Here is a 27130-nt window from a genome sequence, read left to right on the forward strand (position 1 = left end):
CACAATTTGATGAAGGCTCAGAGGCGGACGCTGAATAGCGATTGTCTTTATCGCATTAAGAAAACGTGAGTTTAATGTCTATTCGGAGCTGTGCTCAAGTCTCTGATAAAAAAAACGGGGTTTATGCCACACTGAAGTAAACAGCGATACAAGTCAAAGTGCTCTCATTAACATAAACTCTTTGTTTACGTACAAAAGGAGTTTTTCTCTTTGCCCATTATTTCTGTATTAATTTTCTCCACTAATTATGGCTAGAAATTCGTATAATATGAGCGCTTACAGCACGATGGAGAAATTGTGATTACAACATTAGCAAGCAAATGGTTCTCTCGTTATACGCAACCAACCAAGCATTTCTGTAGTCCAACGTGCCGCACTTTTCAGCCGACACAATCGGAAGAGAAAATTATACCGACCCCAATTCCATCTGGAAAACATTACTCTAAAGAACCTTTTTATTACCACAATTATTTATAACTTTTGGAGCAAAAAGTCAGAATAAAAACATTTTTGCTTAAAAGTGTCTCTTTAGGCCAAAAATGCAAAAAGAATTTGCACAATGTCAATATTGGAAGTTTCAAAGCGTTGAAACCATAAAAGTGCAACAAACGCTACAATGTATAATGGATATAAAGTCATCTTCTCATTTTAGAGTCCGCTTGATGTACGTAAACCCATTTCAAGAGCTAAGAAATCAATTTCGGGAAGTGTTGCAAAATGAGCAAGAAATCCAACTTTCAAGAAAACACCGAATTTATTAAATTTGATCGGTTGGATCTAAAGCTCTGACCTGACACTGTCCCACGGGTGGCGGTGTATTGAAATTTTTAAAAAGCTTTTAGTGGTGTGCTTTCGATACAAATTGAAATATTGCAAATATTTTAGAAGCAATCGCGGTCGAGAGAATTCTTATATGAAATAATTTAGCAGTCTTATATCAGAAGATTTTCCCCTGTCCGAAATAATTTAGCATTTCAAAGCGATATTTAAAGTGATGTAAAATCGGTTGTAGATGCTAACCCTGACCGCAGTTGGGTGCTCGTGAATTGTAGATTTTATGTTAGTGATGCAAAATTCATAACCTACAAGTTTAAACAGTTTACCGTAAGTGCTTTGCATCGATTATCCTTCTTTGGAAAGTTTGCAGAACTCTGCGGGGAAAAGTTTCTTACCTCCAGAAGGTTGTCTTTGACGTCTCTAAGACTAATGAAAAATTTTCATAGATAAAAAATAGTTCTTGAAAAGTTTCATTTCGTAAACAAGATCTAGTTGTTTGACGTCTTGAGGAAATGTTTGAAACCTCACATGAGTTATACATATGTTAGCAAAAATAGCGAGCTGTCAGATTCAGGTGATCATAAAATAAAGTCATAACGGATTGTTTTTGTAATTTGCTTTTTAACAGATAGCGATAATAGTTGCCAAACACGCCGACATCCATACAACACTCGTCTTTCAAGTAAGTGTCATAAAATGTCAGCAATCTTTCAATTTGTCTATTACAGCTAAAAGTTCCAATGTTCAACAAACTTGTAAAACGAAAAGAGTAAACAGAAATAGACGCTCGTCTCCTTATAAATTCAGGTAGTAGTTTTCAGTCTTAAAACTAAACAGGAGAAAAATTTCAGAGGAAGAAAAATTAATGAAGCTCTAACTGCACTCTCCGACAATACCATGGATTACTGTTTTGAACCAGGACCGCCTCCTCTGAGATGCAGAAACAACTCGTCATTGTGCTCCTTTTTTCTTGGATGTTTCTACATCCTACTTATTGCAGGCACTTTCTTTGTAATATACTCCCAGTATATAATAACAAAAGAAGTCGGTAAACTTAAGGTGCGTATCCTTTCTTCTTTTCTAAACTTCTGACAAGGTTCCTAGGAAGATATAAATAACATGAAAGGAGGGAATAATAGAAGAGAAGATCCCCACGCAAAACTGTCAAAAGAATTAGACAAAAAATGTAGCGAAACTCTGAAATTACTCCTCAAAGATCCCGTTGGTCGTCCTGACTTTGCCTTAGAATCAAGTGGAGGGAAAATCTTAAGTGTCGATGCTGCCCCCTATTCAAATCCCAAATCTCTCTTTGGATTCAGCTTATGCGAGGGTGATCATGGCCCATCCTCAATGATTCAAGCCACAACAGCTCCGGGTCAATGCTGGGCCTTCAAGGGGCAAACCGGAAAAGCCGTTTTGCAACTTATTGATTATGTTCTGATTGATTCCGTCACCTTGGAACACATTCCACCAACGATTTCTCCAAGTGGGAGTATCGATTCAGCGCCCAAAGATTTCAAATTATGGGTAAATTTTTTCTTTAGTGTAATTTTTTTTTTCAATTGTGGTGATTAGGGGCTGGAGAAGCCAAACGGAGGAAAGTTATTTTTAGGCGAATTCAGATACACAGCTGAAGGAGGGACCGTGCAAACATTTAATGTTAACAACGTGTCGTCTTACTACAAATATGTCGAATTCGAAATAATGACCAATCACGGGAACAAAGATTTTACTTGTGTTTACAGGTACTTATGTGTGATTTTTTAAGTTTTCTTACTTTGGATTTTTAAGGATTCGGCTGCATGGAACTGCAAGGAAGTACGGATGAGGGACGTTTATTACCAAAATTATGTCTGTAATAATAAAAATAACGATAGATGCACGTCAATATAAGTGTGACATTTATTTCATCTCCCTTTGTCATCCCCTTCGAGTTCCAAATTTGTGTTTATTCTATCGTCACTTGAAGTCCGTTTGAAGTGGGACTCGGTGATCAATTCTGACACTCTTCGACCAAAAGTGGAATTAGTGCACGAGTGGATGGGAAAGTAATAGGTCCAGGTTCTGACATTGGGTCGCGTAGGCGGTCCATCCTGCTGATAAATCGTTTGCAGGACCGCATAAGCGCCCTCGAACGCACTCCCCCGGTCACTAACTCAAGTTTCTAATAAAAAAGATGTGCGGGGTTATTAAATTTCCCGAATATTGTCACCAAATATGAGCAAACTGCTCTTGTAGAAGTTGCTCTCAAAAAGCTTTCATTAATATAAATCTGTCCAAAACGTTCAGACTAACGGAGCAACAAAATTGTCACAATTAGAGAGACAAAGCGAATCGGTTTGGAAAAACGACAAAAAGCTGGCAAAAAATAGTGTATTATTAACACCAACTGGTCTCTTTTCTGTTCAAATATGTATAAAAATTGCATTTTTTGTGTAAATCAACAACCGAATATCGGAGAGCACCGGTGTTTTACACGAGATTTTGAAAAGCAAACAATCATGTTAACGATATTACCATTATCCAATGAACATGATATGGGTGGATTTAATTCAATTTAACTCGCCCCGCTTGATAAAGGTGCCCGATTGGGCCCGAAGGGGGTGTACAAATTAAACTTTAATAAGGTGATTAGTGGATTAGATCGATAAGTTTCCTTGAGCTAATCTCGAAGGAAATTCCCCGGGCTTTTCAACGCCGAAGCACAGTTCCGAAATCGTCACTTACAGCACCTCGGGCCACTTTAATGCCTCGCTAATTTAATACGAATAAAAACTTTCTTTCCGATAAATCCACAAAAAGCGCTTCGGCTTCGTTTATATTACGCCGCAGACTTTAATCGTACAAAGTTTGCAAACGCAACATATACAACTCGAGCACTAATTGCGGAAAGTGACGTGGCAGCTCTTCCCGATGTCATTACCTAAAAGATTACGAAGCTCATCCATAGAGCCTTAGAGGGAATATGGGAAATATCGCCAGCTTTGGTGTTGCACAAAAAGCTGTATTTGATAATTGCCTTCAACTTAATAAAAGTTTCAACCTAATGTTAAAGAAAGAAATGTATAAATTTACTGAAATTTAGGATTCATACTCTCTTTTAATTAAAATATATGTAAAACTATAATAAATAATAGATTTTTGGGGAGAAAGAGTGTAGATTTATTTTAGTTCAGTACAAGACTATACTTTTATTGACCAAAGAACGAGGGTAATTTAATGGAGACGCAGGTGGTTGCAAAGACAGGTGCCTCATGGTTTCCCACAAATGCTCTGTTTACTTTGTGTCATGTTCGCGAAGGAGTTCTCGAATTATTTCCCTTAAAGCGAAAAATTCATATTCCGGTCATGCATTTTCCTCTTGAAAAGCGCCACATTGCTCATCAGTGCAAATCTCATGTCTCGGTTTTCACCATTCTGAAGCCATAGGTATAAGAAAAAAATTGATTTCAGGATAATCGAAGAGCTCAAGTATCACCGGTATTTTCTATTTTACCTCTTTTTAATACCTCTTTCCAATAACAGCTATGTTGTGATGAAAATTGTATGAATTTTTGCTTTGAAATCCAAAGCAAGCGAGTCTTCCACACTCCCTCGAGATCAAAATATTCCAAACTCTTCCAGAAGTTTTATTATCTCCCCGAACAATGTAGTATTCTTTAAATGTTAATTTACAATAAGAAAAAGGAAACTCCACAAATCGATCACAAGAGATTAGAAGTGTAGTCACACACGAGAAAGATGTTATAAAAAGGGCAAAATACATTATAAGCCACGTTTTTAATATAGACATTTCACATAGGGCCTTATTCGTCTGCATCCTTCTTCCCGATCAGCTCCTGAATTGTTCCCGGGCTCGTGTCGGCTTAAAGCCGGCTCGCAAAGCCAGCCAAACCCGGGATATTTGGTGGGTTTGTATGTAACTAAGTTTAAAGTCGGTGGACCAGATGCGATTTAATTTCTCGGTTTGTCTATGCGCTTATTCGCAGCTAATTCAACGACAAAACCGCAGAGCTTCGAGGCGCCTTATCCAACTTTCACCGCTCAAGTCGCTCTTAAACGGGCAATTAAAACTATTAATTTTCCCAATGAATATAATAGGTGCCTCTATTCACGCTTGACTTATCTCCAGACAAAGATCCTTAACACCGCTTCTTGAAAAATCGCCGTATCGGCAAGATTTGAAATTTTAAGTGGGTTTGTTGACAGCACCACTGACAAAAAATAGACCGTAAAATTAGTAGTGTTGAGCTTAACTTAAGACGACACCTCCTTAAAATAAACATTGCTTGTTTTTAAGCACGCTCCGAGTAGTTACTCTATATCCCCTGATCATTATCGATGTTTACCAAGCACAAACAGCTGTGCTAGGGTGGGTTTGAAACGATGAGTAATACTGGCAAATTAATTCCAGGACAATTTTTTATTTCGGTAATCCACCTTCTAAAAACTAAATTTTGCCCCAATGCAAAAATTCAAGCTTCTATTTCGCCCTAAACCATCCAACTGCGATGAATCAATTATTTCGAACTGCCCCCCGGACAACTAACTGTAGTTACAATTAACGCTGTTCCAATAGAATGGAAATCCGTGTCAGGATCAGTACGAATGTGAAAAAATTAATGAAACATGTGCTGAATTGTTAGTACCGAGTGCGTTGATAATCTGGACGCTTTAGCGTATAATGTGCTATTTTAACCGTTCCGTTCAATAGAATGGAAAAGTTGCATTTCTGTTTTTATTATTACAGAAGAATTTCATCAGGCTTTTTACCCTTCACGTATTACTAACTGAAAGCTCCCCGCCTATTTAATAATACACGTGGTGCTTATTTATTTTTCATCTATTATTTATCAAATCTTTTGCTCTCCTTGAACGCTAATATTTTATAAAGATTAAGAATTCTAAGAGGCTTTTAAGATTTGCTCCGTAACGTAAAAAATCTGGCTGAAATTTTTTAAAAGAGAATTATGCCGAAATAAAGACTAGATTTATAAAATTTAATCAAAAATACACAAAATTTATAAAATCACTTTACGCGCTTTGTAATTTTTGCTCATCTATAAAATTCCTTTTCATTCTTTTAACATGACTTTTGCAACTAAATTAAGCCAATAGAGCTTGTTTTTTATATATTTTTATAGATAGAAAACCAACAAATTTGTTAGAATTTCGTATTACCTTCCAACAGTTTTGTTTCCTAATTGAGGAATCCCTATTTCTGCTATTAGTTTTATTTCTTTTTAATCCACTTTATCATTTTTTTCTCCTCCTTCTTTTCTGTTATTTTATGATTACCTTATGTACCTTAACAGTGTTTCTGTTATTTAAAAACGTCCTTCTCCGCTTTTTGGTTTGGATTATATTATACTTTAAAAATATATGCTTTTTTGAATATCTTGTAACAATATATTTTTTTTGTAAGTCTAGATGACGAGCATTTCTATGAAAACTCAGTAATTTATAAATAATTCATATCGATAGTAAAGCAAGAAGTCCCACTGCACTTCACTTAAAACACGTTAAAATTTCAAATTTAAATTGCATATCATTTGTTAAACGAGGTAGCGTTAATGTCGGGATAAGTGTGAAAAAATCCTAGCTTTTTTATCAAACACATCTCTCTCAAATTACATCAAAGCAGAAGTTTTTGCTCCGTTAAGATTAACTTTATGTGACATAATCCAAACAGCAATTACGACCGGCCAGCATGACAAACTTTCCCCCACTGGTGATAAGTCGTAATATCTAGTAGCCCCATGTGGCATTCCTACAACCAAAAATACATATGTAGGTGTTCTGGCGTAATTAAATTAAATTCTATGCTACTGAAACAAAACTTTTTCAAGCTACACCACAACAATGAAACAGAAACTGGTCCTTCGTTGCTAAGTGGTGAAGAGTAATTTTTCTGACAGTAACCAGCTTTCAGTTCAAGTAGAAGAGATAAAACGCCCACCCATTACGTTAAAATTAATAGCAACGTTATATGTACAAGAAGGTTACATAATGAGGAATAAACTTCCCGACAGGCGACACTGACTTACACACGTGGAGATTGAACACAAAGAGTCCATTTATTCCGATATCATCGTTATTAGTTAGAGAGAAAACGCTGTTTGGTCAGCCGTTACGACAAAACTTGCCACTTATGTTGTTAAACAAGAACTAATCCGATTTTTTGTCAAATTAATTATATTCTACACTCGTACTGTATGTAGTAAAGTTCCTCGAAGCACACCGCTGGTGACTGGACAGAATGGTTTTAGAGTCACTAAATGCTGACCCTAGCGGATTATTCCCAAATAGAAAGTTTAGGTAGAAGAACTCCCACAGGATTCATAAAAGTTTGATCAAGATTCGATCGATTTATAAAGGACGGAAAAATTCAACAGAACTGGTGTTTGGACAACGGGAAACACAGGATCAATATTGATATGTAATTAATCTGTTTTAATATTCAAATTACGTATTACGCCCCTAGTGGGTGAATACGAAAATAATTAAACTAAATTAATATAAATCCTTGCCGGAAATAAATGAACAAAATTTCGGTTCTGTTAGCTTTTCCACAAAAATGTCATTAACTGAGCTATCCGGTGTTTATGAGTCTTCATACGCGTGTAAGTAAACAAACTGAACAGTAAAACCATCAGACATTAAAGATTTTAACAACGAGCTTTTAGTAAGTGGATTAGGAAATATTACTCAACTGAAGAGAAATATAAAACTATAAAAAGCTGTCTGAAACGGTTTAAAACTACACTGCAGGATACTTAGATAATTTTCTCAATAAAAGCCGATTAGGAACAATTATGCAGCACTAAGAAAGTTTTAACATAAAACAACAATTTTTTGCCCATGAAACAGTATATTTCTATAAAGCCGCCACAAATTCAATTTGATCGGCCGCTCGTACGATTTATATTTTGTCAGTTTGCTCTCGGAAAAAATATGCAGGAAATCTATTTGTTGTGACATAAGGCCAGACGCAGTGCGAAATTGTTTTCGGTGCTGCTGGAATGTCAAACCGCGGCGCTTCAAGTGGAAAAAATTCTGGCATTCGCAGACGCATATCTGTTTGTTATGCATTGCGTTCGTCAAATTGAGTCGGAGTATTTTTATTGAATAGACTATCCTGAATGAGTTTAAAATGACATTCCATTGAAATATTTATTATAAGGCCCTCATTTTTCGAATAAAATAAATTACAAAACACAATAGCGGATTTTTGCACAGAAACTACCTATAATGCTAGCCGCCGATTCAAAAGTTTGATGGAAGTAAAATAGTTGTGAATGAGGAATTGGATTGGACTTGGTTATGCAAATATGAGAATGTGCCAATTTCATGTCTGCGAAAGCAGCGCAAAGCCTAAGTACATCTAACTCGGTTCGCAAAAGTTTTAAGTTACTCGCAGGATTCATAAAAAAATTACGACGCAAATTTCGGAAGATGGCTTTTCGCCAAAATTTCATACACAATATTGGAGCGCTAATTTGTTTACTCCAAATTAAATTTCCTGCTCATGCCTACAAATGGATATCGTTTAGTTTTACTCTTCCTACAAAATATGGAACAAAAGTTTGTTTATGTTTGATTAATATTGTTCTCTTTTTATAGTATATGTAACAACACTTTGTCGAAATTGAAACTCTGTTCAGCACCCTATGTAGATAAACAAGTCTGAAATCTTGTTACATGTGTTTGAAGAACCTTTCAAGAGATCCTCTGCACAATAGACACTTTTAGATATGCAATCATCCCTCGATGTGGCGAAGATTTGTTGTATAAGTAAAAACTTTTTTGGTCGAGATGACACCCTTTGTGTTTTTCTGTTTTAAAAAAGCACCGAATGGCAGAGATATCAAGACCACGACCGAAAATAATTAATGATCTACCCCAAGAAGCAATAAATTACGTCCGAAAAACGCAAAAATTGGAAACTGAAATCGACAAAAGCGGATATCTCGATCTCCAAGTGTAAAAAAGCTCCTTTCAGTCAGCTAACGTTTCTTCCGTCCTATATAATATTTCATTTGTCTACGAGTTTCCCGGGAACATAGAGGGATTTGTATTCAATTGCCGGACCTGAATAAAGCAGTACGCGTCGACTGACACGGTAGGTTTTTGCCCTGTGGTCTTAAGGTTTTGTATGAGGCAAACCGTTCGCTTTGTGCGCCTGAAACAGAGCTTTTTACTAAACCGACAAAAACGCCACGGGAGTTCCAACGAAATATGATCATTGATGGGCCGCGTTTGTTGCATCTTTGATTAAGTTACAACTCACGGGAGACAGTCTGACTCATTTAATCAGCAGTTTACACGCGCAAATGAGCCACAGATACTTGTATGTAAATGTGGAGACGGTCAACGGTCCAAACTTCCCAAACTGAATTGTCAACTGGAGTAAATGTTCGCTCCGGATGTGCTTGGCATATCTTGGAAATGTGCATCCTCAAACACGTCATGTGGATGCGAATGCGCCCACCTCCGGCATTAATTTGTATTACGTGAATCACTCGGTACCTGCTCAAGTTCCGATAACATGACTAACTTTCTTAGGTTGTTTGAATGAAACCCCTATTCAGCCACTGACTGGAAATCAATATTGCAGTCTATTCCATATTAAAATGAAAACTTCGTTTGTTAAAGCCAATTTAAATACTAAAAAATTTTTACGGTTTAATTCGATCGAATGTATATACAAAAAGAGAACTCTCATTTCTACATGCCTCTTAAATTTATTTCAGTTAAAAGAAAACCGAGAATTTTTTTTCATTTACTGAAATACATAATTAGAAGAAAAGCAATCTACATCTCTGATAACAAAAATTTCCATTGGATAATTTTTTCATTTTCGTAAAAATAAATACCCAATTTATGTTTTGACTTTCCTGAAGTATTTATGTCTAAATAAAAAGATGTTTTCCAGTTTTTATCTGGAACAGCTTACCAACTATTTACAGCTTAGACGATTCTTTACCTGAAACAAACATTCATCATTAAAAATCATTTCTACTAGTAGGAATTAAATTAAAAAAAATCTACTTTTCAACTCTATACTCTATACAAAATTTAATTTAATAAAATTCTTTGATTTGTGAATTAATAAACAATAAAATGAAAAATCATAGTTTGCTGATGATTTTGAAATTTGGTATACAGGCCTAGATATTGATTCTAAACAACTTATCACTTTTTGTAGTATTTGTCACATAAAAGGCACTTTATTCTACAGAAAAATATTTTCTTTGAAAATTTCCAGACATACTTAATTGTTGAAAACTAATTATGTTAAAAATTAGTCTTTAACCAAGCAGGGCTGAACCCCAAAAAATAATAATTTAAATCAATTTTTTTTTATCTTGTTCAAAAGTCTTTTCACCTAGTCGGGACTCACTGTATATCATTCAGAGTAGAAGGTCTTTTTGTGCTTCGTTCAGTTGCCGGCCTCGACTTCGTTCGGCCTTCAATCTCTGGACTTAGCACAAAAAGACTGACTTCTACTCTAATGACATAATCTACTATTTTGTATACTCCCAAAAATAGCGACTTTACGGAACATTATTTTTGGTACTAGTACATACAACAATTTGGTTACTATGGTGAATAAAATTCGAAGATCATAATTTTCAAAAAAAATTTGCGCTGATGACATTAACCATAAATAATAAAAGGTGTGTGTGACTGAAGCTTTGAGGCTTTGCATCGTTAGCAATTCGTCCGCAAAAACTGTATTTTAGGTACTTTTAGCAAAAATAACTGAAATAAACTGTAAAATAATCTTGCTTTATCAAAAAAAGACCTGAAATTTAATAATGACTTGCCACAAGGAACTGATAAAAGATAAGTTTTTCTCTGAAGATTGTTTAATGTGACACTATTTCACTGCAGAAACTTTGACGCTTCGCATCGCGTGTAAAAGCGGAAGGAATGTTAAAAACCTATAGAATTTTTCTTATTTTAAAATTGAAATTTTAGGAAAACTTATTAAAGTGTTATTTATTACTGGGTAAAATAAATACATGTGGTTTTATCATTACTACGCTCTGATGATTTCAAATAAGTCCTTTAATTTCCGGTGCTGTCACTTATATAAAACTATACCCTAACTATTTGCAAATGTAAATTAATGCCTAACTTTGGTAATTGCACAACGCGAGGAGAAAAACGTCTTCCTTTCAAATTGTGGCCTCGGGAATTATTTTCTTTCTCCACGATTGTAAAATAAACTTGCGATTACAAAAACACGCCACGAACATTTTCATTGCAACTCTCATTACCGTGGTTTTATTCTTTATAGTTGCAAGGTAAAAATAACTTTCAATCCAAAGATACCAACACTTTAAAAGTGGTGTTATTGACGTTTTGTTGCACTGGTGTTTATTTAATTATGTCGTATGTACATTGTGCTTTTTGATCGAGTATTCAGCTCGTGTAATTATTTCGCACTGCCGCTGGCTAATCTCTTTGTAAATTATACATTCACGATTAAAATAAAGAGCCGGGGATAGCGAAGATGAAAAGATGTTCCATTAGAGAAGCGTGATAGACGGCAATGTCCGGATTCAGCTCTCTATTCCAAACATACATTATTCAAAAGTCACTGAAGTGTCTATAAAAATGTTCATCGTGCACAGTGATCGATATATCTACTTGAACATAGGCTCCGTTTTAAAAGCTTATACAAAGTGCGGTTTCAATCAACATCAATAAACAATGTTTTTGAAATTTATTGATGAAAATGAGTGATTTGACCCATCCTTGGCAGGTTTAATAGCACCCGGAGGCACCCACAGCGTATTTCTTGAGCTTTGTTCTTCAGTTGCTATGGGAATCGCAACTGGGGTCAGTGCGCGGGTACAGAAATTGCTATTATTAATAAACGGGTCATTACGTGACTGGCATCTACGCATTTATCGATTAGACAATTAACAAGAAATTATTATCCCAGCACAAGATTCCCACAACAATTGACTGAGTAAAAATAGTCGAAATCGTAAAATCCCTAGGAGATGCATTCTGATGCTCGTTGTTGTCATACACATCTAATTTTAAATGCAGCTTTTTCAAATAAATTTACGCCCGACCATAAATACTAGTGACATTTTAATTATTAACATCACCGCTGATATTAATTATTTTAACTCAACAATAGGTGAAATAAAAGTCATTTTCAGGCTGGAGGCAAACTGTTCGACAAATGATTAATTTTTATATTCACAGCCGGAACCGTTCTGTTTTATTAAAAAATAGAGGCATTGTTTTCTGATTGTTTACTCGTCATAACTGGGTATCAAAACGAAAAAACTGCCATTGTTTGTGTCTTTGATCAACGATTGTATTCGATGCGTTTTGTTTAGTTCAAGGGTAAGAGCCAATTGATTAGGTGTATTATACGACCGCACTGCAATTTGTACTTATAACTAATGACATACATTCAGTTTGTTTCAATGTAACAAGCTTTTTATTCTCATAGTAAAATTTTTATATAGAAATTGTAAAAGTAAGCAGCTTTTTACAAGCCATAAAATTCGAAAAACGTTTTATTCGTTTCTACACGAATACTCGTGTATCTACTTTGTTTCGAGGACCCACCAAAAATATACTGTTTCATGAATAATTACATTCTAAAAAAGATATTAAAAAAACAAAAACAAAACTTTTTTAATTTATTTTATTGTTATTATCATATCTTCTTTACTACCAAAGCTTTAAATTTAATAATAATAACAAAATTTAATATCGTAGTAACAACACGAAAGCTATTAGACAAAAATACACTGAAATCCACTTACAGTGAACAAGGAAAAAAATAACAAATCAGACTTAGGTAAATAACAAAATTAAAGATTCAATAAAAGTTTTGGTTCTTTACTATAAAAAATATGATGGTATTTTGAGAATGAAATTTTGTTGTTTATGCGATTTTTTTGTCAAAATAGTAACTTATGTGATTTTTTTAGTTGTAATCCTTAGATATAACCTTTATAAGAAAAATAGTTGTACAGTGAGTTGCCATTTCAAAAAATTTAAAAATTTCTAGAACTCAAAAACAAATGTAACTTTATTCTTAATAAAACGTCACATTTTTATAGTACTTTATAATTCATTAATTAGTTTTTTCAAAAAAACAAATAATTTATGCAAAACACTTTGTTTCCATACTTTTTATTCATCTGGTATAGTTCAATTCAGACAATTTGAGAAAGTTTCCAAAATGGAACATCTTGGCGGCTGAGGCCTCTGGCCACAAAGTCGAGATAATCCGATTGATTGATCACTTTTTCTTTGATTAGTTTTGATTGGCATGAAAAATACAAAGCTAATAAATCACGGTCGTGCATGACAGTGCGCGAGTAAGACATTCCTCTAAAAAATCCCCTCCATCTAATTTTCCCATAAATCAATAAAAAATTGTCTCCGGTGTGAATTCCTCAACCTGTCAAAGTCCCGCGACAAAAGCATCATCAAGTTCATAGCTGTATCGACGAATGCTCCTCGCAAAAGCAAATGCGTGTTCGCTTATGCATCCACCGCTAGTGGAGCAGAGAGTAGGGTTATGTTTCCGGATTCCGGAGTAACAGTGATTTATCTCCGCGATATAGGGTTGGAGTTTGAGTCGCGTCCTTTCCCCATCAACATATCTGTTAAACAATAGCGAATTGAATCGGTTATACCAGCAAAATGCGGGCTGAATTCGGAACAATGTCCCTCATGTTATTATTAACAATTTTATTCGGACATTGAACGGTGACGTATTGACGTGATGAATTTTGGAGCTTTCAAAAGGACCACCTGTAATTTATTGCCGTATAAACACTAAATCACTCAATGGTATTTTTTCAATATCAGAGCACAAAAGCGGTGCAATTCGTATGACCTAAGCTACGTTTCTGCTGATTTACGCAAAGCGACGCCTACTACTATAGAATCTGGAACAACTGTGGACATTCACCTGGTTCTAGCTTCGAAGCTTGTCTTGCAACGAAAGTGATTGATCCAGCTAACAAAATATCAGTACTGCACAATGCTAAACGTGTAATTTTGCGCCAACCCTTCCCCTACCGAATCGCAAATATTTAGTTACCTCATTTAGGAGCGTAGAGAGGGTTCTGTTTAAAGAGAATAATGAAACTAATATTAGGTCCTTCAGGTGCTTGGGGTCTAAGAGCCGGCTAGTGTCCCAAGCAAAACCCGTTAAATTTTATGAACATGACTTATCAAAATAGCATGTTGTGTTGTTTGTATAGGTATATCCTTGTTCGCAACAGCTGTGCAAGTTTTCGATTGATAGCTATTATAGGGTGGTCCTGCTATCTTGCTTAAATTATTGTTTGGTTTAAAAATAAATTTTATATGAACTATGTTGGTAGCAGTTTTTAATTCAGTTAGAACAATAGCCTCAAACCAAAATTAATTACGTTATAAACTGAGACGTAGAGGATCAAAGCAGTAACTATTTAAGATCATCCAAAGAGAAAACGCTAACTTCCTTTAGCCATTATCATACAAATTAATTAGCTACATTATAAGACACTCCACAAAAATACAGTTTCTAACACGAAGCCCGAAATAGCGGCTTTCGCTTCCCTGCTTTGTTAGACACAATTTTACGAAATGTTGGACAGATATCCGGATCTAAGGCACCCTGTTTGACGATAATTGCTCAAATAACCCGAACCAAATCTAAGATCCAACATTTTTAGAAAAAATCTCTCCAATACTCGTCATCTCATTAAGAAGACGGAAAGAAGCAAAGAAAATAAACTGTGTCAAAACGAAATGATTGATGCATGTTATTACCTCGAAATACCAAACACAAAGACGAATACAGATGCGTTGCAACATTAAAAAAGCGTCTAGGCGTAATTATAAGAAAATAAAAAATACAACTAGACCCAGTGACAAACTTACTTTCGTAATTTTTGTAATATGATTTGTACCTACCATGAATTAAAATCTACAAATTTTTATTCATCACAATTTAAAAAAAATCGTTCGTAAGGAAAAACGAACACTGACAAAACTCTAATTAATTTTCGAAAAAATTTTACGTTCAATTTGTGTAGTATTTATTACAGACTTTGTTTATTATTGTAAATGTATTTTTGCGAACGAAACGTCTTGTAAAACCTTATTATGCTGATCGAATCGGTATAAACGCATGGAATCCTGGTTCTAAAGGGATTTGTCAAACTGCCTTTTTAACGGCCTTCATGTCTTAACATTAATTAAATTAATCACGAAGCAAGAACTTGGATCGATATCGTTTTTGCTGGATAACAACTTGCTGATGATTATTTAGTTGAAATGGAACAAAATGTCTGCAGATATGGCGTCCAATTATCTATTAATTAAAGGTCCGTTTTGTGTACATCAAACGTTGTGGTGTAACCGTGTGAATGTGGCGAATAACATAATAAGTCTATGTTCAGGTCAACAGTTTCAATAAATACTAAACCAATTGTAGGCTGAAGCACATTTGGAATAACACAACTCGTAACAAAAATCCTTAGTTGCGACAAGGCGTAGAAATTACTAAAACATTCCACCCTATTCAAACACACAATTATGGTGTGTTGAAATGCTGATATTTACAATAAAGAGAGAACAAAACGCCGACTATTTACTCAAATAAATGTAAATCACGAACGAAATTATGAGAAAATATTTGTGTTTTTTTCGTGAAGTGTTGCGAAATGATACTTTAATACTATTCCAATTTTTCAAAAACCTGCAATGCGGTCCATGAAATTTAATAAACGCTTAAACAATGTAAACACTGTACCAAAGCATACTCGTTGCTTTCCGCAATAATAATTTCAGCGTTAATTAAATTGTTTATCACACAGAAGAAAAAGAATTGTAAGTATTTTAATTAATCCGAAACACTAATTTGAACAATTACCTTAATTGAGGCTGAGATTTATTTGATTATGTAATAAGGATGTGATTGTGGCCCATCTCAGTACTATACGCGTGTGACTTTTGTGTGTGAAAGAAATCCCCTTGATACCAACAAATGACATTTCGTTTCAAAACTTTCGAACGGTGAAATAAATTTTCGCAAAAAATAACATTAATAAAAATAAAAAAAGGAAAAAGACGAGTAAAACGCAGCTGCTACTACACCTAACTGTGACTTATAGTTCACAGGGAGTTTTCTAGTTGAATTTAATTAATTCCACTAAATATTCGATTCAAAGACTTCTCTCGTTAGTTCCTGATTTGCATCGAAAGTAATGATGGAATCCATTTGCCCTAAGTAATTTAACAAGTTACCCTCGACGTTTCTTTAACGGATCGGCGTCAACTGACTAATCAAATTATAAGGAGTGTTTGCCCCTGTTTAATCGTTAAAGAGAGTGAAATTAAAGCGATTCCTTCATATTAGAGCGATTTTCACACTTTTTATTTTGGTGAAAAATCCCTTAATGATTGCAGAAAAAAGCCGTGAACTGGTCGTAGATTCACAAGAGACTTTCAACTCCTATTGATAAAATTCATCAAGTTCCATTAAGGAAGTTGTTTTGCGGAGCTCGACGGTCAGATAAATTTTCCCGTTTTAGTCGAGAAAAGCATTTCTAGACTTTTGGAAGGATGAGAAATAAAAAAACTGCTTCAAGTATGTAAAACAAACAGATTTTAAGGTTCAAATTTTAGAAATACACAACAAACAAGTTTATCGTTATCGTATAAAAATGTGCTTACAATAATTATTGTTAATGTTTGGGACCATCACTTTCGCAGATAATACGTTGTAATTTATGTGGCGCAATATTTATACGATAACTGTTACTACATGTTACCTTATCTCGACACATGATAGATATGACTCTTGTAAAAAGACACGTTGTTTAGTTTGTTTCTAAAAAAAAAATGTATGGCCTTTAAAACATTTCCAGAGACAAAGTGCACTCTGTGATGTTTGACAAATTGTACAACAAGCCATTTTAATTAATCATAAAATGAACGACTCCTGAACTGTTTTAATATTATGTTTACCAGTTTGTCGCTCTAAGAACACTAATTTGCACCATTTTTGCTCATCTAATGAAAACTTTTTTTTAACTAATTTTGTGATGTTGATTTTGGGTCTCACTTCCAAATTTTTCCATCACGTCCAGTTGTTAAGATACGTATAAAAAAAGAGAATTAAAAAATATAATATACAAAGAAAAAATATGTATTAATTTTATTTTTATTCTTTTTATACAGCTTTTTATCCGTTTTGCTTTCAATAGACCAACAATAGTCGCCCAACATACATATTTTTAATATTTTTATCCCAGTATTGTTACTAGTATCTGCGCCCCAAATGCATCAAATCTTGATTTACTTAATGTAACCCGACAACTGTTGTAGAAAACATGTGCAATTTATTTTGATTACCGATGAGAAAATCAAAATAATGCACACTTTAATGCTTTAGCTATTGTGCAAACATACTGCCATTTTTCAAATTTATAAACATAATAGAGAGTGAAATCCAAAAGGTAGCGTTCAGAAAACATGAAAAGTGACCTTTTTGCATTAAACTCCTCTAGCGACTTTTTGAATCCTATAGTTAAACTTGAGACCAAATTAAGAGGTTATATTGGTTGTGAAAAAAAAATATAGTTCTCCCACTACATATTTAATGAACCTCCTCCTAATCCCAAGCGACACAAAAGGTGACAGAGTGCACCCCTTTTTCATAAGAGGCACCAATTCGGCGCGAATAACGATGATGTCAATATCTCAGAATCTGAATGTGATGGCGGACTGTGGTTTTCAGATCTCGTTTCAACGCATCAAAATTGGTTAAAAAAGTTTAGTTTCATTTAGTGAGCAGATATTTTTTAATTTGAAGCAAAATTTGCTTGAATTTCGCCCATCATTTTGAGCCTCGTTCAGTTCTGCACCGTGTTTCGAATTTCAATTTTTTTTCCCATAAACAAAGCATTATTACTGCAGCCATAATTCGCGCTTTTCCGCGCAATTAATACGTGCTATATTCATATTAAAAGCGCAAATTCTTGAAAAATGGCACTTTTAGTGCTTCATACAGCAATTTGTAAAGTAGTCACGTTATCCCAACTTTCAGCAGTGTTCAACCATCGTTATTCTGAAGTAACGAAATTAATGTAACGATTGATTAATTCGTAAGCTTACATAACCGTGACCATACGTGTAGTCCGGTGACAAACGCATGTCATGTCATTTATTGGTCACACGAACTGCACATCATATCGGCAGGCCACCCTCAAACAGCATAAAACGCTGATTTATGGCCAATATAACTTGCACAAAAAATATAATAACCAACAAAATGTACAGTGATTTGCTCGACCAGTGGGTGACCGACTGACCATATCGGCGCGGAATGCGAGGGCTTTTGTAATATTTTACCATTTTCTCGTATTGATAAAATTATATTTTTTATTTATTCAATTAAAAAAATATTGCCAAAATAGTATTGATTTTGTGATAAGTTATCAATTATTATCACAAAACCAATAATTGTACTGAATTTTTATTTATGTCTATTATTATGCCCCGGGTTTTCGTAATTTCATATACATATTTATTTATTACCTATGCAAACTCTCCCTTGATTTTCAGAGAATTACATATTTTAATTTCATTCTTATAACCAAAACTCGAATTCTTTTTTTTTCTTTTCAATAAAAGACCAGAGCTATTTTAGTAGTTTCCGTATAGGCAAGTTAGCTCAGCTTAGATTTTTATATTACACCTATGTATTGTTCAATTTTTTTCGATGACGATAATTCATGAGATTGCAATGACGCAAAAGTTTTGACTGTTTTATCATTTATCTCGTAGTGCTTTATCTTTTTATCACGTTTCCTGCATGTAAACTGCAAAAAATGGGTTTTAAAAACTTTTCAAAGTAAAATGCGGCCACATCAAACAACGCATTGTATCATCGATGAAAATAACTCTCATGCAATATTAATACATAATACGAATTTTCGGGGTTGAAATCTTGATTTGCATTTTGATTCTGCGATTTTAATTTGTAAAAGTTCAGGTTTGGAAATAATCACCAATAGCGGAATATAAACGAGAGAAAATATCGAATTTATATTTCATCTAAATGCCAATTTCGATGCAAAAGATAAAAGATACGGTGCAATATGTTTTTTGTCGCTTACTTAATTGAATTTTTAATGAAAATATTTCGCAGTTTTATGCTTTATAGCTGTTGATTTTAAAATTGCATGCGGTTCAGCTATTTCCTCAAAAAATCAATCGCACAGAGAATTTGCAATTGATACTAAGCGGTGACAATGTAAGTATCTTATAAATTATACGAATTTGTTGCACCTTGTACAAATATTGTATCTTGTGATAAATTAATACATGTCATGATTTCCGGAGCATTTCATAATGCTGAAATTTTTCAAATGTACACATGGGTGTTCAGCTAAAACGAAAACATTAAAGAATTACATCCGCTAAATGCAATAGTTAGCGCACATCAACAACCAAGAAATATATATCATCAATTTGTGTAAATTGTTTGTTAACGGTTTAATTCAACACAATTGCAATTGTATAAATTGCTCCTAAATTATCAATGCGATACTCATTTAGAATTCAATCGATTCCAAAGATTTTCAAGTTGTAAGAAAATTAATTTTTAATCCGACAAAAATGATTATAAAGGAGTTCCAAAGCCTGGCATTAAATTTCCCTGTCGAAACGTATCTTATTTCCATGTTCTGAATCAATTTACGCAAACTGCAAAAACGTTTAATACAAAACAAGGTACGGAAAAATACCCCATTATTATTAGGAAATTATGTTTAGTCAAAACAATTTTTTAAATTTTACGCACCGTTGGTAAATTTATATTTATAGAAAAAAATATAAAAACCTTGATAAAAAAAGATAACAGAAATAATAAGAGTAGGAACTATCAGAGTTTTTGATTCACTCCTAATTCGTATAATTCCTTACAACAGAATGTTAATAACCTACATAGTTAACATGCCGCCTGGTTGATAAAACATGTTGTTCCATATTGTAAACAAACTTCGGTTTAGTGGCTAAATGAATTATTCCTGCAGACGCAAGACAGAGCTTGCAGCGCCGGGAATACTGTTCCTGCAAAAAATGCACGACCTCTGAAGTCAATAGATTAGAGGTTATCACAGTGCTTACAAGGCCTACAAAAAGTGCAATTTCTGATGACAGTCTCATTTTAATTCAAAACCTTTAATGAGCAAAAATTTGTCTTTGGTTTATCGTAGTGTCCAATTATCTGTTTCAATCTAAACGCTGGTTTTAATGAAATTATTGTCGAAAAGCGGCATTTAATAGAATTTTCTCCAAAAAGTAATGAAAATGAAACGGCGAAATGTCAGTGAAATCCCATTAAGTCTACTTTAAAAATTGGTTCATAATCTTCTTAACAGAGGGTTAATTTAATGAACTTTCTCGGCTTGCTTGTTTTATTACCGAAGTATTCCAGGCAACATTTGCGTTTCATTAAATCCAAACTGAAGACACTCATATCTGACGGATTTCACTAAACTGTCGAATGAATAATTGAAACGACTCAAATTTCATTATGAAACACAATACAAATATTAGACTAGCCATGGAATTAATTGGAGTAATATGCTGGAAGTAAAATCCTGATTTTTATCGAACGAGTGTTAATTTTCAGGTCAGTAGTTTTCCCCAGATCTGACTGAGGAAACAACGACATAAAAGTATTCGATTTGTTTCACCCCGTCAATTTGTCTGATTGTCTGAGAAGATATTTATCACGTTTGACATAAACTTCTTTGAAATATCTCCCAGCGTTCAGCCTGGAAAAGTCATCATTAAAATTAAAGAATCGCCGGTTTCCGGCCTTTCATCACAACCTTTGTAGATTTTCGCCAACAAACTCGAAATTAATTAATTCAAAATTATGACAATAACCAATGCCGAATCAATTGTCATGAGATGATGCTTTTTTCATCTCCCTTTTGTCTGAGTTCAAAAGTGATCCTTTAAGCCAGTCAAAGACATACTCGCTTCAGTAAACGTCATTTAAAAATGACTGAATAAGCTTTATCTTTTCTCAAACACGCGTATGGTGACTTGGTGCCCGCTGGCGGTGGCACTCCACTAAAACGTCACCAGGGGTGTATTGTGTTACCCGCAGTAAACAGTGTTCGAAACAGGGTTTAACTCACGTCGAACATACCGCTCGAAGGCAAACATCTAACAACTGTACGACAAGAAGTGCTTCAATCCCACTTGTCAGCGGTTTCGCCTTGATCGCTATTGGACTATGAATTAACTAATACACCGTTAAAGAATAAATTTTTCGTGGCTTTGGTTATGGTAATGGAGTGCCTAAAGTCTGTTTACCATGGGTGCTCTCTAGAGACTCCTACTGTGCCGATGAAGGATCTATAGCACTCCCCCTATTGTGTCTACAACTCGAAAATTGAAGACATTACCTGCAACCGGTGATAGTTTCCGCATGACGCACCATCTCGACTTCCACTAAAAACGAAACAATTATCAGATTTTACACAAGAAAAACGACGACTCTGCCGATAAAATTTGCTCTGATGGTCAAAAAAGTTCATAGTTGATATAAGAACTCTTTGATTATCGAATCTCTTTGACCTATGTTTGTTTGTGCTGAAATTCTGATGAAACCTGAATTTTGATTTCAGCCAGTCAGATACGTGAGGCCAATATAAATTAAAGGAAATCCAACTGTGGTCGGTCACTTATAATTTCAATTTTTGCAGGTGTAGAGTGACGTTGGGTTTTAAATTGAGATCACGATATTCACTCTAATAACTTAAACCCACGACAAGAATTGATAATTAAAAATTAAATTGCGCAAATTCGTTTTATCTTTATGGCACCTACGAACCCACGTTTGTAATCAATAATGACGAAAATCAATAACAAAATTTATGACCATTTTTTTCGTGAAATATCTAATGATTTAGTAACCTTTTATTTTAAACCAGTTCCAACAGATTCATGTGTGGTCTGCACTTATGCAAACAAAATAAAATAAAAAGTGTTAACGACAGAAATATCGTCCAGTTTTGAATTCCTGGGCACAGGGCATTAAGTACAAACACCTAAATTTGTAAATACGCCATCTGAGAGTTAATTAAGTGTTAAGTTGATTGGAACCACATTTCGTCCTGACGGGGCCTTCCTTTCTCCCTTCTGTAGTCAATTAACTTTTTTGAATGCAATTACGCGAGTGTGTTGTGTTTTCCTGCAATAAATCGCCTGTAGAATCATAATTTTAAATATGAGGTGTCAGGTCGTGTTCGGGTCAAAGTTTGCATTTGGTGTAAACTATCATTTCCTTTTTTTCAAGCGACAATCTGTTTATAATTGTAAAACAGGGATTTGAATTGAAAAAAAGCAATCAGAGGAAACGAATTATGTTTTCCTGCCAACAGCCGGTTCCAACACTGACCGATTTCCTTTTAAATAAATTTTGTAATACGAAACTTGCAGACGCTTTTTTCCCTTGTTATTTTAGCTGTAGTGCGGTTGAAGAAAAGGCTGGTAGTTAGGTCCATAATAAATTATAAGGGTGGTCGGCCGTTTCAAGGCGTTCCTTTCCTGTCACCGGGACCCAAGAGCTCAATGACGAGCTTAAATGGTTTTGAAACTAAACGGCCATCATATGGTGTTAAGTTTTAGTAAAATTTTATACAGAAAGTGATGAAAGTCGAACAAAACCCTTGAGCTTAGGGGATTTGGCCTCCATCGAAGATTAATCAATGAGGCTGACTTTTCAGAATCTGTTTCAACCCTCGTGAATAAAATATAAGCCATTTCCATTAAGAATTCTAATGAGGTACAAGCCGAAAATATGGCCTAATGGCTTTTTTTCAATTTAATGGAAGTTTCGAACAATTAAATAGCTACGTCATGATTTAAAATATTCAAAGTAAATTCAAACATGCGGTACACTGAATTCGCAAATTTAAGTTCGCTTATCTTGCGTTTTGGAGAAAAGACCGACTGCTTCAATATTCATTGGACTCCACTCCTGATTTAGAATTATAAACATCGGGAAATATAAAGAATTCTCCAATTTAGTGAAAACGGCGGCCCTTTCCCTCGCTTTCAACCTTCAATACTTCTTTCAAAAACTAAATGGGTTCGACTTTCTAAAGTTTTTGCATAATATTGAATTTTAAACGACGGAGAAGATATTAATTAAATCACCATGCAATTTGCTGGCGAATTTTTCCCCGCTTGTACATTATTTTCATTCCTCCGGTGAAATGACTGTCATTTGTCACATTTGTTGAATTTGTCAAGGTTCACAAAGATTTCGAAACACGCTGTTTACTTTATCTAACATTATTCATTGCTTCTAAGGAAAAATGATGCGACAACTTATCCTTGAAAAATTAGAGACATCATTTGGAATTGTCGAGTTTGCGACACAGAAATCTATTATTCCATGTAAATAAATTGAAGCTACCACTCCATTACCGATTCAATGGTTATAATGCCAGACGACCATGATTGTGCATTTACATATATCGCATGCAAGCTTAATTAACTTGTAATAGGAGAAGACTTGGGGGAAATTATTTACTTAGGCACAGCCATTTAACCATTTTTACATTTTACGTGTTTTCACAACAGCGCAACGCTAGCAAAATTGCTTCTTCAGTCTTTCTTTGATCTTAAATTTAGCCGTTTTAATGTCAGAACAAATAGTGAATACCTCAAGGATATCAGATCTAGTTTGCCGGAGTAATGCTCGAGATGGCCTCGCAATTTTGCCAGTTTTGCGCTGTCATATGACTCTCGTTCAACTTCTTACTTTTTAACCAGACATTATGCCCCAAGTTTTTCGTCTCGGTTTCACGGAAAACTGAGTATTATGTTTCTCTTCTCGCTCTTACTTTTTTAACATTAAGTGTATTACTGTCCAGAGTCTAGACTAGAATAAATTGAAAGAAACAAAAGAAAGATTATAAAAAAGTAGCAAGTTATAACTTGTTGATTTCGCTCTGTCATGTTAAAGCTTGTTTTGGGCGGTCCGATTCTTGAAAGATTGCCTGAATTATTGTTGTAACGCAAACATGATCATGATTTTTTATCTCGAAAATTGTGACATCGGCCACGAAACAATAATCTCGAATAAAAATAAAAACAAGATTGCTGAATGACATACGAAATTTTTTCGAATGGTTTTTTTCCATGGGAAAATACATATAACAATCTGATCTTCGTTTCTATAAACCCAGTGATAACTAGAGGATATCATATAAAAATGTTGCAGATGGTCTTGTAATTGAAAACCCATTAAACTTTTTCTCGCTTAAGATGTTTGTTTCCACAAACAACAGCTTTTTGCTAAATAGACAAGCTCAACTTATTACTTCAAAGAAGTAAAGAATATAAAAAGTAGTTAAAACCAATAAAAAAAAAATGCACAATGTTGCTTTCAGTCCACTCAAAGCGGATAAAAATACAAACTATATCCACTTAATTCATATTTTTCATTTATAGTGAGCTTTTTGAGTAAATAATAGAAAGCTTTTACATTGCACACATTCAGACAATTGTACAAAATAAAGTTTTAATTAGAATTAATGTCAATAACGGTAAAACTAAAAAAGTGAATTCATTTCGCCGCAGCGAAACTTCAACTAATTACTTTGTTCAAGTTTTAAACTTTTTCTCTGTAGGTATTTCCATCATCATTTAAAATTTTTCCTAACTTTGAATTATAATGCTGATGTCATCAACTGTTTCTGCACGACCTGACACCATTAGAAATTAAGATTGTTTAACTAAATTCATAAAAATTGGAATAAAATAGAGGTCCATCACGTGGGTAGCAACAATACCGTGAAAAGACCCATTATCTAGGTAATAAAAAGTGCACAACAAACTATAATTTTTATTCGCAACCTTGATTTTTAGCCTTTGCTCGAAGAAACTAGTCCTAGTCGCGCGCGAAGACGTCATTAAAATTACCGAACCTTTGAACAATTAATTCAGCAGCTATTAACTCAACGTCTCTTGATTGTTTGTTTATAATGTAATGTAACTTGCGCAAGAGAATCGTAAAAAATGTACCGCAATACATCCATCAATCATTCTATTTCTCTCAGTTTTTTTGCAAATTTTATCAGCAAAGCTTTTACGACCGGAGTTTCGTGTGGCAACCGTACCTTCTTCCCATCTCTGAACTTAACCGTCCCCTCGATAATACAATTATTATCAACCATAATGGTACAATACACAGATAATCACATGGTAAAAACACCAACACAGAGTTACACTAAGCACTGTTTTAGTTGGGAGGGTTAATCACTGGCTTGATTGAAATGTCCAAAGTTCGTAGCGGTCTCGGGTGATGGTTTGACGAGAACCTCCCCGGACTACATCTCGTGTTCAACTGAAAACTGAACGATAAGGCTCCGTGCGCTTGCCGGGCGAGCATTTACGATATCTTTCGGCACGTCTACGAACTGTACGGTATTTTACCTAGGTATGCTGTTTGTCTGAGAATAGCACCTCGCTAATAGCACGGTCAACGTTCACTTTCCAACAAAGATACTGCAGAGATGGGGTGCTAACGCCTGCGAAATCGATTTCTAATTCGATTATCTGAATTTTGTAATCCGATAGATGATTACTTCCACAAACAACACTATTCTCACCTTGTCAATCTCGCAACTTTCTTTCAACTCGATTTTACATGAGGTGGTGTAATTTTACCTCGAAAAATATGCTAAACTTGATTTCTATACCCACTTCTGTATCTTTAAGATCCACTTTGAAAGGCTGATCAATTAATTGTGCACCAAACCCTATTAGAGCGTCAGAAATTGCGATCATGGTATCGGTGGCTTTAATATCAGAGAAGCATTCAAATGTACACTAATCATTTATGCATAACTTCAAAGATATCGTACATTATTGTTCTAATTTATGTACAACTACTAAACCTCTGTGCCGATTTAGCTCTTACCTGTCTATTGTTAAAGCATTAAGTACCTAAGTAATCTTTGAGATAAGCTTCAATTCAACTTCTAAATTAAATTAAATGCCGAGTTTATGCAAAACTTCAAGGAAGACTTCAGCAAAAAATATGAAATACATACTAGAAATATCATCAGTATTACGTACTTTTAAAAAGCTTTTAGATAAAAACAATTTAAGATTCATCTTACGTAGGTTAAAAAAAATCGTCAATGTAAACATACAAATCTCTATAATTTTGCCATAAAAATCTGTAAAGACAGTTGTTTTAAAAGCATTATCACTTTTCATAACAATGACTTTTTATGTTTACATTTCGCTTCACAATTTTTTACAAAATGTCAAAAGTGTTTGATAGTTGAAAATAAAGCTGTCCATTTTAAAATTTTAACCGCGTTCGGTTCAATACCCCAAACAGTCAAATCATAGCTTTAAACATACCTACATGTAGATATATGTCGTTTGTGACTCAATGAAGAAAATTTTATTGTATCTATAATACAGGCTTTAGTATATCCACCGTCCTATTTGAGCCTACAAAATGTTAAATAATATTATCAATTGTTATCTGTCCTAGGACGCGGCAAACTGTACATCGATTCAGCTTGACACAAGTTGTTCTTTTGTATTTATCCGAGCAGGTGTTGTCACACTTCAAGGAATTTATCAAATGCAATTCTGTACAAATAAATATGTTTCTGCTATCTTTGTGATAGGGATGTAGGCTAAATAACAGTTTTTATTTTTTGTATCTACTCGTGACACTAAAAGATACATATTTTAACTAAATATACGTCATAATTTAGATATATTTTTTTTAATTTTCGACAATTTTTAAACAAAGTCTTTGTTACAGTGTTTATTTTTATCGCTATTTTTTAATTTCTAGGAAAATACACGATGTGTAACCAATTTATTAGTTTCGTATCTTGTTGTTGCATGTAGTACTTTGGACTCTGGAATTATGGTCTGTGATAATAAAACAATCAAGGGATTTTTTCGAAAAAATCGTTCAGATAAAATAGTGATAAAATTGTACAAAAATGTTGCTTCAGCAAGAGCATAAATTATTATAATGATGGTAATAATAATAGCTGGCATTAATACCTAATAAAATCACTATTATGGGCCACAACGCGTGAGCAAAACGTGTTAACTGTTTATGTATCGTTGTAATATTTTTACTAATTACCACATCATAAGCACCGGAAAATCAACAGCGAGGCATAAAACTTTTGCTTTTGAAGTTCATGTCTTCGAGAAAAATAATGACAAACGTTGTAAGTCGTTCGCTTTTGTTCTTTTTGTTATCTAAACAATGTGAGTAAAAGGAAAACTGAGT

General features: G+C 34.3%; 2 protein-coding genes across 5 annotated transcripts in view; one reads left to right on the top strand and one right to left on the bottom strand.

Moving 5' to 3' along the window:
• Positions 1 to 27130, bottom strand: part of LOC123003667 — a 98712-nt gene that overhangs the window by 7815 nt on the left and 63767 nt on the right. The window contains exons 1-2 of one of the 2 annotated variants that reach the window (XM_044396587.1): positions 24975 to 25201; positions 21249 to 21294 (exon numbers count right to left, since the gene is read on the bottom strand). The exons of the other annotated variant lie outside the window; for it this stretch is intronic. Coding sequence (XP_044252522.1) covers positions 21249 to 21294; positions 24975 to 25031 — 103 coding nt within the window. The 5' untranslated portion in view covers positions 25032 to 25201. Of the gene's footprint in view, positions 1 to 21248; positions 21295 to 24974; positions 25202 to 27130 lie in introns of those variants that run through there. 2 annotated transcript variants of the gene reach the window in all.
• LOC123003668 (SUN domain-containing protein 3) lies at positions 1185 to 2670 on the top strand. Of its 3 annotated transcripts, none has more exons than XM_044396588.1 (7): positions 1185 to 1351; positions 1406 to 1459; positions 1506 to 1546; positions 1585 to 1836; positions 1882 to 2304; positions 2353 to 2522; positions 2569 to 2670. In XM_044396588.1, the coding sequence occupies exons 1-7, from the start codon at positions 1306 to 1308 to the stop codon at positions 2603 to 2605; spliced, it is 1023 nt and encodes a 340-aa protein (XP_044252523.1). In that variant the 5' UTR covers positions 1185 to 1305; the 3' UTR covers positions 2606 to 2670. The 3 variants fall into 3 exon arrangements, with proteins under 3 accessions (XP_044252523.1, XP_044252524.1, XP_044252526.1); XM_044396589.1 differs by having other exon boundaries at positions 1192 to 1351; positions 1506 to 1584; positions 1629 to 1836; XM_044396591.1 differs by having other exon boundaries at positions 1202 to 1351; positions 1599 to 1836.

The sequence above is a fragment of the Tribolium madens genome, unplaced genomic scaffold, assembly GCF_015345945.1.
Source record: "Tribolium madens isolate multiple individuals breed KSU strain unplaced genomic scaffold, Tmad_KSU_1.1 Scaffold_1;HRSCAF=32;Tcas5.2_LG8, whole genome shotgun sequence".
In the NCBI taxonomy this organism is placed as follows: Eukaryota; Metazoa; Arthropoda; class Insecta; order Coleoptera; family Tenebrionidae; genus Tribolium; species Tribolium madens.